The 14627-nt window shown below is 41.8% G+C and overlaps 2 protein-coding genes across 6 annotated transcripts in view; one reads left to right on the top strand and one right to left on the bottom strand.

The window, feature by feature from the left end:
• Positions 1-6918: 6918 nt before the first annotated feature.
• LOC129839997 (bMERB domain-containing protein 1-like) lies at positions 6919-10766 on the top strand (the record flags this gene model as incomplete). The annotated part of the gene is given in 2 exon segments (XM_055907775.1): positions 6919-7004; positions 7687-10766. Coding segments are annotated over 2 exon segments (202 nt in total), but the record flags the coding sequence as incomplete, so codon positions are not given.
• Positions 10767-10946: 180 nt separating this feature from the next.
• LOC129839995 (meiosis regulator and mRNA stability factor 1-like) overlaps positions 10947-14627 on the bottom strand; it is a 21452-nt gene continuing 17771 nt past the window's right edge. For all 5 annotated transcript variants that reach the window (XM_055907766.1, XM_055907768.1, XM_055907769.1 and 2 more), the window contains one exon: positions 10947-14594. In XM_055907766.1, coding sequence (XP_055763741.1) covers positions 14362-14594 — 233 coding nt within the window. In that variant the 3' untranslated portion in view covers positions 10947-14361. The remainder of the gene's footprint in view (positions 14595-14627) is intronic.

Here is a 14627-nt window from a genome sequence, read left to right as displayed (position 1 = left end):
GCAGTGATAAAGCCTCTCTTGAAAAAGCCAAACCTTGACCCGGAAAATATAAAAAACTATCGGCCTATATCGAATCTTCCATTCCTCTCAAAAATTTTAGAAAAAGCTGTTGCGCAGCAACTCACTGCCTTTCTGAAGACAAACAATGTATACGAAATGCTTCAGTCTGGTTTTAGACCCCATCATAGCACTGAGACTGCACTTGTGAAGGTGGTAAATGACCTTTTAATGGCGTCAGACCGAGGCTCTGCATCTGTCCTCGTGCTACTAGACCTTAGTGCTGCCTTTGACACCATCGATCACCACATTCTTTTGGAGAGACTGGAAACCCAAATTGGTCTACACGGACAAGTTCTGGCCTGGTTTAGATCTTACCTGTCGGAAAGATATCAGTTTGTCTCTGTGAATGGTCTGTCCTCTGACAAATCAACTGTACATTTCGGTGTTCCTCAAGGTTCCGTTTTAGGACCACTATTGTTTTCACTATATATTTTACCTCTTGGGGATGTTATTCGAAAACATAATGTTAACTTTCACTGCTATGCGGATGACACACAGCTGTACATTTCAATGAAACATGGTGAAGCCCCAAAATTGCCCTCGCTAGAAGCCTGTGTTTCAGACATAAGGAAGTGGATGGCTGAAAACTTTCTACTTTTAAACTCGGACAAAACAGAGATGCTTGTTCTAGGTCCCAAGAAACAAAGAGATCTTCTGTTAAATCTGACAATTCATCTTGATGGTTGTAAAGTCGTCTCAAATAAAACTGTGAAGGACCTCGGCGTTACTCTTGACCCTGATCTCTCTTTTGACGAACATATCAAGACTGTTTCAAGGACAGCTTTTTTCCATCTACGTAACATTGCAAAAATCAGAAATTTTCTGTCCAAAAATGATGCAGAAAAATTAATCCATGCATTTGTTACTTCTAGGTTATACTACTGCAATGCTCTACTTTCCGGCTACCCGGATAAAGCACTAAATAAACTTCAGTTAGTGCTAAATACGGCTGCTAGAATCCTGACTAGAACCAAGAAATTTGATCATATTACTCCAGTGCTAGCTTCCCTACACTGGCTTCCCGTTAAGGCAAGGGCTGATTTCAAGGTTTTACTGTTAACCTATAAAGCGTTACATGGGCTTGCTCCTACCTATCTTTCCGAGTTGGTCCTGCCGTACATACCTACACGTACGCTACGGTCACAAGACGCAGGCCTCCTAATTGTCCCTAAAATTTCTAAGCAAACAGCTGGAGGCAGGGCTTTCTCCTATAGATCTCCATTTTTATGGAACAGTCTGCCTACCCATGTGAGAGACGCAGACTCGGTCTCAACCTTTAAGTCTTTACTGAAGACTTATCTCTTCAGTAGGTCATATGATTGAGTGTAGTCTGGCCCAGGAGTGTGAAGGTGAACGGAAAGGCTCTGGAGCAACGAACCGCCCTTGCTGTCTCTCCAGGGCTGGTTCCCCTCTCTCCACTGGGATTCTCTGCCTCTAACCCTGTTACTGGGGCTGAGTCACTGGCTTGCTGGTGCTCTTTCATGCCGTCCCTAGGAGGGGTGCGTCACTTGAGTGGGTTGAGTTACTGACGTGAACTTCCTGTCTGGGTTGGCGCCCCCCCCCTTAGTTGTGCTGTGGTGGAGACCTTTGTGGGCTATACTCGGCCTTGTCTCAGGATTGTAAGTTGGTGGTTGAGGATATCCCTCTAGTGGTGTGGGGGCTGTGCTTTGGCAGAGTGGGTGGGGTTATATCCTTCCTGTTTGGCCCTGTCCGGGGGTTTCTTCGGATGGGGCCACAGTGTCTCCTGACCGCTCCTGTCTCAGCCTCCAGTATTTATGCTGCAGTAGTTTATGTGTCGGGGGGCTAGGGTCAGTTGGTTATACCTGGAGTACTTCTCCTGTCTTATCCAGTGTCCTGTGTGAATTTAAGTATGCTCTCTCTAATTCTCTCGTTCTCTCTTTCTCTCTGAGAACCTGAGCCCTAGGACCATACGTCAGGACTACCGGGCATGCTGACACCTTGCTGTCCCCAGTCCGCCCGGCCTTGCTGCTATTCCAGTTTCAACTGTTTCTGCCTGCGGTTACGAAACCCCTACCTGTCCCAGACCTGCTGTTTTCAACTCTTAATGATCGGCTATGAAAAGCCAACTGAGATTTATTCCTGATTATTATTTGACCATGCTTGTCATTTATGAACATTTTGAAAATCTTGGCTCTCTCTAATTTTCTCCTTCTCTCTTTCTCTTGGAGGACCTGAGCCCTAGGACCATACGTCGGGACTACCGGCCGTGGTGACTCCTTGCTGCCCCCAGTCCGCCTGGCCTTGCTGCTATTCCAGTTTCAACTCTTCTGCCTGCGGTTATGGAACCCCTACCTGTCCCAGACCTGCTGTTTTTCAACTCTTAATGATCAGCTATGAAAAGCCAACTGAAAATTATTCATGATTATTATTTGACCATGCTTGTCACTTATGAACATTTTTGAACATCTTGGCATAGTTCTGTTATAATCTCCACCCGGCACAGCCAGAAGAGGACTGGCCACCCCTCATAGCCTGGTTCCTCTCTAGGTTTCTTCCTAGGTTTTGGCCTTTCTAGGGAGTTTTTCCTAGCCACCGTGCTTCTACACCTGCATTCTAGCTGTTTGGGGTTTTAGGCTGGGTTTCTGTACAGCACTTCGAGATATTATCTGATGTACGAAGGGCTATATAAAATAAAATTGATTGATTGATTGATTGAAATAACACATATGGAATCACGTAGTAAGCAAAAAAGCTTTAAACAAACAAAATATATTTTATATTCTTCAAAGTAGCCATCCTTTGCCTTGATGACAGCTTTGCACACTCTTGGCATTCTCTCAACCAGCTTCACCTGTAATGTTTTTCCAACAGTCTTGAAGGAGTTTCCACATATGCTGAGCACTTGTTGGCTGCTTTTCCTTCACTCTGCGGTCCAACTCATCCCAAACCATCTCAATTGGGTTGAGGTCGGGTGATTGTGGAGGACAGGTCATCGGATGCAGCACTCGATCACTGTCCTTGGTCAAATAGCCCTTACACAGCCTGGAGGTGTGTTTTGGGTCATTGTCCTGTTGAAAAACAAATGATAGTCCAACTAAGCGCAAACCAGATGGGATGGCGTATCGCTGCAGAATACTGTGGTAGAGATCAAAAATTACAAAAATCTCAAATTTGGACTCATCAAACCAAAAGGACAGATTTCCACTGGTCTAATGTCCATTGCTCGTGTTTCTTCGTCCAAGCAAGTCTCTTCTTACTATTGGTGTCCTTTAGTAGTGGTGAAGGCCTGATTCACGCAGTCTCCTCTGAACAGTTGATGTTGAAATGTGTCTGTTACTTGAACTCTGCAAAGCAGAGGGCTGCAATTTCTGAGGCTGGTAACTAATGAACTTATCCTCTGCAGCACAGGTAACTCTGGGTCTTCCCTTCCATTCTGAGGCTGCTAACTAATGAACTTATCCTCTGCAGCACAGGTAACTCTGGGTCTTCCTTTCCATTCTGAGGCTGGTAACTAATTAACTTATCCTCTGCAGCACAGGTAACTCTGGGTCTTCCTTTCCATTCTGAGGCTGCTAACTAATTAACTTATCCTCTGCAGCAGAGGTAACTCTGGGTCTTCCTTTCCTGTGGTGGTCCTCATGAGAGCCAGTTTCATCATAGCGCTTTTTAATTATTATATATATATATTTATTTATTTAACCATTATTTAACTAGGCAAGTCAGTTAAGAATAAATTCTTATTTATAATGACAGCCTACCGGGGAACAGTGGGTTACCTGTCTTGTTCAGGGGCAGAATGACAGATTTTTACCTTGTCAGCTCGGGGATTCGATCTAGAAACCTTTCTGTTACTGGCCCAATGCTTAATGGTTTTTGCGACTACACTTGAAGAAACTTTCATAGTTCTAGAAATTTTCCGCATTGACTGATCTTGATGTCTTAAAGTAACGATGGACTGTCATTTCTCTTTGCTTATTTGAACTGTTCTTGCCATAATATGGACTTGGTCTTTTACCAAATAGGGCTATCTTCTGTATACCACCCCTACCTTGTCACAACACAACTGATTGGCTCAAACGCATTAAGGAAAGAAATTCCACAAATTAACTTTTAACAATGCATACCAGTTAATTGAAATGCATTCCAGGTGACTACCTCATGAAGCTGGTAGAGAGAATGCCAAGAGTCTGCAAAGCTGTCATCAAGGCAAAGGGTGGCTAAGAATATAAAATATATTTTGATTTGTTTTACACTTTTTTGGTTACTACGTGTTATTTCATAGTTTTGATGTCTTCACTACAATTCTACAATGTAGAAAATAGTAAAAATTAAGGAAAACCCTTGAATGAGAAGGTGTGTTCAAAGTTTTGACTGGTACTGTATTTGTTACAGCTCGACAAAAAACAATCTCTGTCGACCAACAGCCTAACGACCAAACAATTAACCAGTCAACTAATTGGGGGCAGCCCTAACATAATAGCAAGCTAGGACTGATGGTTTGGTTAGCTAAACTAGCAAGTCTGTTTGGTTACCAAGGCAACTACTGTCTAGTGGTAAAAGTACTAAATTATAGCCATGGTATAAAAGGAACTTGGGGCTCTATGTGTTCTGTGGAAACTATTTCCACTCTGTGGAAGGTGAGTTCCACTCAGTTAGCGCATCGTGGAACACTATGGACTTCTATGGAGCGCATAGCCCCTCGATGATTATCCCATACATAAATGGGCTGATTTATGTAAATAAAAATGAGCTCAAGTCAGATAGGTTACCTACTGTTGGAGACTAACAAGACATTCAAATAAAACAATACTGCGTTTACATAGACAACCCTAATTCAGATAATGTTGTATGCTTTAGATGCCAGGATGTCAAACTCATTTGAACCTTTCTTCTAGTAGAATTCACTCTATTGGCGAAGAGAATCCTATGCGGAGACCCATGCGGTCTGACAACAGCTGATAATCAGCTGAGGGGACAGGTTGAACCAAAATGAACGAATGGCGGAAATCAACGCCACTGTACATTAGATGATGCGTTCTCAGTAGGAGGAGCCTAGTGGGCCGTTATTTGATGCTTACTGCATTCGTTTTAACTAAACACTATGTTCTAAATAGTATGTGGGTTTGGCCGGTAGGGATATCCTTGTCTCAGTATGTAAAATGTAATAACATGTATGCACTCTACTGTAAGTCGCTCTGGATAAGAGCGTCTGCTAAATGACTAAAATGTAAATGTAAATGTATGTTGTACCATTAGTACACAGTGTGCAGTTTAAATAAGTAGTAGACAAGCCAGATTTTGGGGACACGACCACATTCAAACAATACCATTGTGAGAAAGTAGGCTAGTGTGTAACCTAAAAAGACAAAAACACATGCTAGCCAGAGACAGCTGCATGTCTTAAGATTTCATTTCAATCTCCGTCCTGTCAAAAATGACATTCATAATATGTGACATCCTGTGTTGAGGAGCAGATCCATTTTCACCTTCAAACAGCAGAAAGGGAGGCAATCAGTTTCCCTCTCCTTCAACCTCTGTCAGCTATGATACATGCTGCCAAGGGCAACAAAAGGAGATGGAGAGGAAGGGAGAGAGGAGAAGAGGGGGGGGGGGGGAGGAAACAAAGCCACAGAACAAATGGAGGCGCAGCAGCTGGATGTCATTTCTCACAAAAGGCGGCACTTATTAGACATGAAGAGAGAGAGAGAAAAAAAAACGAACCGTAAAAAGGTAGCGGTGTCTGTATGTAATTTGTTTTAGAGCTGTCCTGTCAAGGGTCATCCATTATAAGCAGCTTGAAATTAATGAATGTCTTTTAATGTGTGCACCCACTACTAGGAAACAAACAAGCACATCTAATTACCAAACACTGAATACATAATATTCCAGTCATTATGACAATATTCATTACCCGAAGCTCAGGAGAAACGAGAGAATAGTCAATAATTTACCCAAATAAATAAATATGCTGCTAGAACAGAAATCACAGAAAATAATATCGTAACACGAATAAGTCATATTTTATTCTGTGTGTTTTACTAAATGTATTTGATGTGATTTACCATCTGTAAATCTAAACAAAAAAGAGCCTATTCAGAATCCACTGGGGGTAATGATTAGAGAGAAGGGGGGAAAAAATGCATTATTCACACTGGCAAACGAAGCTAATGCTTTCCCTCTTGCAGCGAAGCGACCTGAGACAGTGTTTCTCTAATACAATACAATAAAAGCAGAACATTTTTTAATCTGAACAACTTCCAAAGCCACAGTGTACAGTCCAAATGGCACCCTTTTCCCAGAGAGAGGGAGGGAGGGAGGTGGAGAGAGGGAGAGGGAGGGAGGGAGGTGGAGAGAGGGAGGTGGAGGGAGGGAGTTGGAGAGCAGGAGATGGAGGGAGGGAGTTGGAAAGAGGGAGGTGGAGGGAGGGAGAGAGCTGGAGAGATGGAGGTGGAGGGAGGTGGAGGGAGGGAGTAAGTGAGAGACCAAGGGGGACCAAGATTGGTCTCTCACTTACTCCCCATCCTCTGCCTGCTATCTTGGTCCTCTTTCTTTCACATGGAGATTACTTACAGACAGCAGAGCTGATATGAGATCACAGTGTGTCATTCAGTGAATGTATGGAGCATTGAGAAGTAAACTGCAACAGACAGATTGCGAGACATTCTGGGAAACAAAGCTGTGCATGGAGATTTTATGTGCAGTAAATAGTCACTAACTTTATGGAATAGGAGTATGGCCACAGGGTATGTTACAGTCTAGAATGTGACAACTGTTTAGGGGCAAAGGCTTTGGTACGTACGTATGGGGGTATTCTACAGACTACAGACTATGTGACGTTTTGCCATTGAGTAAGGGTCTGTCTATAACCACTAAGTGTAACCCATATCCTCTCTACAGGGAGCAGGAGGAGGACAAGGAGATGGCTGAGTTCCTGAGACAGAAGCTGCTGCCTCTGGAGAAGCTGGCCAGAGAAGCTGCCCAAAGTGAGTAGTATCCTTCATACAAAACACGCACTAGTGCACAATCAATAGCTCAAATTCAAGTTTGTTTATGAGTCATAGACATGATGCACTTGTAGGACACAGTGCAATGAAATGCTTACAGGTTCCCCCTCTTGACAACGCAACACCAACATAGTCATGGTCACAGTGGCCTTGATGAAAACACTCAAGTACGTATTAAAAGCACACATACAGTAAAGATGTGGATATGATATAATACCAAGCAGATTAGTTCTGTCATATCCAGAGTCACAGACCATGAGTGGCCCTGACTGTCATACAGTTTCATACCAGGTACACTGGCTCTGTCACATTAGGTCAAGACAGCGCTAAATCGAGAGGCAACAAGGGACAACTGACGAGCCACGTAATGGAATTAGTGTGATAACAGCTGATTCAAATCATATCAGAATATCGATTCTAGAACAGTCTTAGTTGTTATGGCGTTGATTTCATCTAATCATGGCTAGGACTTCATTCAGAGTCAAATATGGGAATCTTAGAGAAATGGCTGTGTCTTTTTCATTTCCATCTAAAACCACAGAGAACGTGTCCAAATGTGCACCCCTATACGAGTCTCTGGTAGGAGTGCAAAAAGTAGTGCACTATGTTGGGAATAGGGTGCCTATGACATCTCAGATTTGCCCATACTCTCTTACCCTAGGTCCCCAGAAGCCCAAGAGACAAGTCCCTGATCCTCCGCCCAGCAAGCCGTCCATCACCAAGTCCATCACCATCATCAAGGACTGCTGCGGAGCCACCCAGTGTTGTATCATGTAACCGTGGTTACAGAGGAGTTGAGGACAGTACACCCTCCCATTCACAGCACCACCCTAGTAACAACAACACAGTCACACTGTACATCTGTCACCTGACCTGGTCTCTTGGTGTCATATCACCTATCGTTACATCATTTCCTGTGATCCAGAGAACCCTGGTGCAAAATGGACGCCCATATAGAGGTGATAGATGGACAGGCCTGGCCACATGTAAATACAGTACATAATGGAATAACAGAAATGTAAATGAAAAATGTGGCACTATATAATGTTAAAAGGCAATTGGAAATGGAATATATGGGACCTGTACTGTATTTTAAGCAATACACCAATTTATATTGATTTAGGGACTCATTACATCCCTCTTGAAACATTCTTCAGAGATCAATAATGACCTATATTCCTCCGATTTAGAAGCACAACGTCCCATACCGAAGCACAAACGCATCATACCAAGGTTCTCTGTCCACCAGGAAATGACATCATGACATAATTGTTATTGACTTTGTCATTGTGAATAACGGGTATTTACTGGATGCTTCCATTCCAACCCTTTAACGGAACAACTAGAACTCCTCTCAGACTTAGGTACTGTATGCTTACCAGGGTGGCGTCAATTCCATTTCAATTCAGTCAATTACTTGCCGAATTACCAGATTTGAAAAGGAATTGATCCAACCCTGATGCTTGCTCTGGAACTGTAGATTATGAAACACTTCACTCACTGCAGTACATTTTTTATCCCTTTATTGTAAAGGTATACTTCCTATATAAACAGTATTACTGAACACAGTTGCTATGATACCATGTACATTGGCAAGCTGCAACAATCGCATGATTGAGTTATTTTGTTTTTCTATGATGTATATTAACGTATCAACAACCAACCAGTATACACGCATTTATGTTGCTAAGACAAAGTCAGCCTTACAACTGGTCATTCTTATCTTCACCAAAACATACTGGTAGTTAATACCATGGTATCGCTACAATACTATTCATGATTACAATGAATAAGTATTGCAAGGAAAACAATTAGCGTCATACTACGAGTCTTGCAATTTCTACGGCAATACAAGAAGAGGTGAATGCAATTCTTTATTTGTACATGCCTTTAAGATTCTGGAAAAGAGTTTGTTGGAATCTAATGTTTGTAGAAGATTAGGGAGTCCTGTTCAACAAAGTGACCATCTACTTCAGATTATTTTCCTCTAACCCCACGCCTCCCTTTGGGCAGATCTCAAAAGTATTTTCCTTGACTCATCAAGTCCTTCTCCGTGCTTCCATCAGAGGTTTTGAGAAGCAAAGAATTGAGGAAAACACTGAGACCCATCCCTGAACTTTGTTCTGTAGTATATTAGTGATGCTTTAATGTCAAAATTGAACAATATGCATAAATGAGCTGAAATTACCTGTATATATACAGTACCAGTCAAAAGTTTGGACACACCTACTCATTACAGGGTTCTTTATTTTTACTATTTTCTACATTGTAGAATAATAGCGAAGACATCAAACCTATGAAATAACACATATGGAATCATGTAGTAAACAAAACAAGTGTTAAATCAAAATATATTTTATATTTGAGATTCTTCAAAGTAGCCAACCCTTTGCCTTGATGACAGCTTTGCACACTCTAGGCATTCTCTCAACCAGCTTCATGAGGTAGTCACCTGGAATGTATTTCAATTAACAGGTGTGCCTTGTTAAAAGTTAATTTGTGGAATTTCTTTCCTTCTTAATGCGTTTGAGCCAATCAGTTGTGTTGTGACAAGGTAGGGATGGTATACAGAAGATAGCCCTATTTGGTAAAAGACCAAGTCCATATTATGGCAAGAACAGCTCAAATAAGCAAAGAGAAACAACAGTCCATCATTACTTTAAGACGTTAAGCTCAGTCAATGCAGAAAATTAAGAACTTTGAAAGTTTGTTCAAGTGCAGTCGCAAAAACCATGAAGCGCTATGATGAAACTGTCTCTCATGTGGACCGCCACGGGAAAGGAAGACCCAGAGTTCATTAGAGTTACCAGCCTCTGAAATTTCAGCCAGAAATAAATTCACAGAATTAAAGTAACAGACACATCTCAACATCAACTGTTCAAAAGGAGACTGCGTGAATCAGCCCTTCATGGTCAAATTGCTGCAAAGAAACCACTACTAAAGGACACCAATAACAAGAAGAGACTTGCTTGTGCCAAGAAACACAAGCAATGGACATTAGACCGGTGGAAATCTGTCCTTTGGTCTGATGAGTCCAAATTTGAGATATTTGGTTCCAACCCGCCATATCTTTGTGAGACGCAGAGTAGGTGAACAGATGATCTCCGCATCTGTGGTTCCCACCATGAAGCATGGAGGAGGAGGTGTGATGGTGTTTTGCTGGTGACACTGGCAGTGATTTATTTAGAATTCAAGGCACACAACCAACATGGCTACCAGAGCATTCTGCAGCGCTACGCCATCCCATCTGGTTTGCGGTTAGTGGGACTATCATTAGTTTTTCAACAACCAAAAACACACCTCCAGGCTGTATAAGGGCTTTTTGACCAAGGAGAGTGGAGTGCTGCATCAGATGACCTAGCCTCCATAATCCCCTGACCTCAACCCAATTGAGTTTGACCATAAAGGAAAAGCAGCCAACAAGTGCTCAGCATATGTAGGAACTCATTCAAGACTGTTGGGAAAACATTTCTAATGAAGCTGGTTGAGAGAATGCCAGGAGTGTGCAAAGCTGTCATCAAGGCAAAGGGTGGCTACTTTGAAGAATCTAAAATATATTTTGATTTATTTAACACTTTTTTGGTTACTACATGATTCCATAAGTGTTATTTCATAGTTTTGATGTCTTCACTGTTATTCTACAATGTAGAAAATAATAAAAATAAAGAAAAACCCTTGAGTGTGTAGGTGTCCAAACTTTTTACTGGTACTATATTTAAATAAAAAGGCATCTTTCAGGAATTCACTGGTTTTCCAAGTCATTTAAAGGGATCGTTCAGTTTGAAGTTTTAGTATCATTGCTAAATTACCAGCTAGCAAACCATAAAACCCTGCATTTACTGTCACTTTCAGCAAGTAAAAAATACAACACCTTTAACTATCCCTTTAAGAGAAACTCAAGTCAAAAATAAGAGGAAGGAGTAATGCTTGAGTGATTTATTCAACAGAAATCATTTGGTCCCCTCAACATCAATGAAACGGTTACAACAACATCTTGTATGTGTATGGTGAGGTGAAGGGGGAAAAGGGAGAAGGAACGATAGAATACTTCAGTGAAACAAATACAGAACAGAAGAATTATCACAAAGGATAACCTTGATGATGAAAACTGGAGGGGGTGAGTTCCATGGGAGTACAACAGAGAGACTGTAAGAGAAGTGCAAACAAACATTGACAGACATGGTAGTATCCAAAATAGCACCCTATTCCCTATATAGTGCACTACTTTTGACCAGAGTTCATATAAAGTAGTGCATTATATAGGGAATATGCTGCCGTTTCAGACGCAGACCATGATACTCACTTCGAGATACAATTAAATCGCACTATAGTGGAGTCCGATACAAATTAACCAACGACAAAACAATTCTTTTTTTCACCTCAGAAATGAACAAACCCACAATAAACCTCCTTTTACAAGAACCAAAGCTATGCAAAGGTGCATACGGAGTACTTTACCAGTACACGCTGCTTTTTACTGATGTAAGCAAACTTATGAGAATTGTACCTCTTTTTTTTAACTCTGCCTTCTGAGATAGTGGACACTGTAGCACCTGGGAGTTAGTTCTAACGTAAAACGCAGTTGTATCTTTCGAGGCCAAACTAAAGTATAATTTAAGTTTTAGTGCACAATTTTAAGGCAACTTTTGTGCCGATTGTCCCTTTGTTAAAGAGAGAAATAAGATTCTGCCCATTGTTCAAACTGGGTCTAACACTTTCGGAAGATTCTGAGCCTTTAAGCCATTATGCCTCAATATACCGTATTGGAAACCGCTCAAGATTCTGGGAAATCCACCTCCTTTACTGAGTGAGTCATGTAATTAGAAACAGGAAGGAAATCTTGGGCTTCAAAACACAAAAGTCTAGTAACTAACGAGGAGAATCAAATGAGATGCCAATTTGAAACACAGTCAAGAGGAAAAACACTAACTGGACAGGAGCCATATTGGCTCTTGGCAAGGAGATCACCATCATGGGCTCTGGCCCAATTTCTCTGGTCTTCAACTGAATCTCCAACACATACAGTAACACTGACAGAAGGAAGACATTTTGGATCAAAGGAGATGGACATCAGGGGCCCTGGTCCAATTCTCCGGCCTTTTCTGCAGCTTCAACACAGTAGCAGCACAAGAGAGAAAACGGCATCTTTCAACATCCGTTCATAGGGATGCTGTTTTTCCCTTACATCAAGTCATGCCTTCTACTTTCCAAACCATGCTTGTAGGTAGGAACTCAATGTCATAACTTGGGGTTGGTTAGTACAATCAGCACTCTCCTCAACACGTAGGATAGGCAACAACAAAAACATTTATCTATAGACAATCACAAGTAAAAATGAAATGTAAAGACAAATGAGGTATGGTATGTCTCCAGTCCATTCAGTAGCCATCCCTTACTAAGCGCCATGGCAGATACAAGCCATTGTAAGAGCCAGGCGTTGTCCAGACCCGCACGAGGGCCTTTGTCCCTTTGATCCTATCGGGGGCCTCCAGGGGCCCCTCTTGCAGTTTCATGTGTAGCTGGAGCACACAAGTGCCCATCTTTTCTCTCCACTTTTACTAAAAACACCAAGTCTATCTCATTGTTTTAAAAATCAAACATCCCAGCTCCTCTACTCAACCAGTAGAGACAACACTGAAAATGTAGACAAAAAGCAACAAGGTTGAACAAAAACAACCTTGGGCGTTTCCACAGTAACCAGGAGTGAGGGGGAGGGGTGATGTAAACGGTAACCAGGAGTGAGGGGGGGTGATGTAAACAATACCTGTAATACATGGTTTCTGCGGAAACAAGACAACTTCAACTAATTTCTTTAAAAAAAATGCAGTTCACCAACAGTCTGATTTCTGATATAATAGGTTTACACCATGCATAAAATGTTGTTTTTGTATGCACAACATGCATATTACACACCACCTATAAGTTATTCAAGTGTAAACCGCACTCAATCTCTAAAAATACAAAAACAGAAATAGTTTCTACTTAGCTTCCGGCAGGAAACAGTGTCACCATATCTTTGTTCACGCTGCCTCCAAGCTTTTTAACACTTGGTCCGAGTATTCAGGGTCTCGGCTTCTGCCTTGCCTAAATAACGGCCCACAACCTCACCAAGAGCTCATTCAAAACTCATTCACTGAAGAGTCAGAATTCCTTCTCTTTCACACTGCCGTACACATTGGAGACAGCGCTGATTGCGACACCCCATTGAGAACACACAGATACAAGCTTAGATCGATTTGACTGAGACCAGACTGCCGTCAAAGTTACTTCAAAGCCATTTTGGCAGTTTGATCACTCCTGCCATTGACTCGATACTTAACTGAGAAACTGAAAACACCAGCCATATAGCCTACTACTTTATGAAAGAACATAGTCAAGGTGGAACGATGTCTGAGGACTCTAACACCGGAGTGTGAACTGAACACAATGCTAAACATTGCCCAAGAGAAAGAGTTAAAAGAATGAGATGGGCATGGTTACTCAATAACGATAATTGTCAATACTACCTCCAAAGCTGCCTCAATGGCAAAGCTCAAATATATATATTTTTCCTTCTAGCTGTATGAAGAAGTGCATTTGTCCGGTGACAAAATGCAATGGGGACAACACAGCGGAGAGGGCAATAGACACTTTACGGTTCCTTTCTTGAAACAAAGCAAGGCCGTATCAAAATAATGACGTTTCTCTACATATTTATATAGCTTTCCCTCAGAGCTTCCTTGACAATAATTAACATGATATAAAATCCCTGTATAAGTTCCCATTTTTAAACAAGTGACTGTATTTCATCTCTGAGGGGTTTTCAGTTCAGGTAAGGTATTCAGTGGTAAAATAGGCATCTTTAGCGATTTGCAGTGTAAACTCGTGGCTACAGTGCCAACTACCTCAGCATTTGTTGCCGCTGTATTGTCCAATGTGGGGAAGTTCTCTTTCCACTTTCAGAGAATCATGTTTCCAAACAGCTTATCCAAAGTATAAAATTAATATCTACCACAAAACCTTTCTGGACATGCATTAATCTGACTAAAAGTACACGGCTTTGAAAAATGAATGGCTGTAGCAGAAATAACTGCAACAAGAAAACTCATGGCTTTGTGAAGAAACACCTACATCAACATGATGATTGAGTTTGAAAAGATAAGGGGGAAAGGCAATGAAAGGAAATAACGTCACAGTTTGTTGCGGGGGGCATGACTAAAAACAAATTATTATTTTTGGGGCTTTTTACAATTTAGCCGATCAACTCTTCATTTTCGAGTTGTGTGTGATGAATGTGTGTGTGTGTGAGTATGTGCGAGTGTGTGCTTGTTCCAGCATGTGATTGTCAGTGAGAGTCCTAGGGGGCGGCTGTAAAAGAGAAGTTAGCTGCCAGCTTCACTTTATTGCGAGGAGCCCTCTTGCTGGGGCTGTTTTCAACAGACGCCATTTTGCGGGTCACATTCTGTGGAGGCTTGGTAGTCGTGGAAACCAAAACAACAACATTCCGGTTGTTGTCAGTTAGTGGTTCTATAGGCTCAGATGTGTCACAGACAGCTGCTGCTTCTACCGCTTCCTCAGGTTTATCACACTCTGAAAAACACACAATAGCAACACATATCCAGG

The sequence above is a fragment of the Salvelinus fontinalis genome, chromosome 40 (assembly GCF_029448725.1).
Source record: "Salvelinus fontinalis isolate EN_2023a chromosome 40, ASM2944872v1, whole genome shotgun sequence".
In the NCBI taxonomy this organism is placed as follows: Eukaryota; Metazoa; Chordata; class Actinopteri; order Salmoniformes; family Salmonidae; genus Salvelinus; species Salvelinus fontinalis.
The sequence above is the reverse complement of the archived record's forward strand: the minus strand, read 5'-3'. Positions and strand labels throughout refer to the sequence as shown.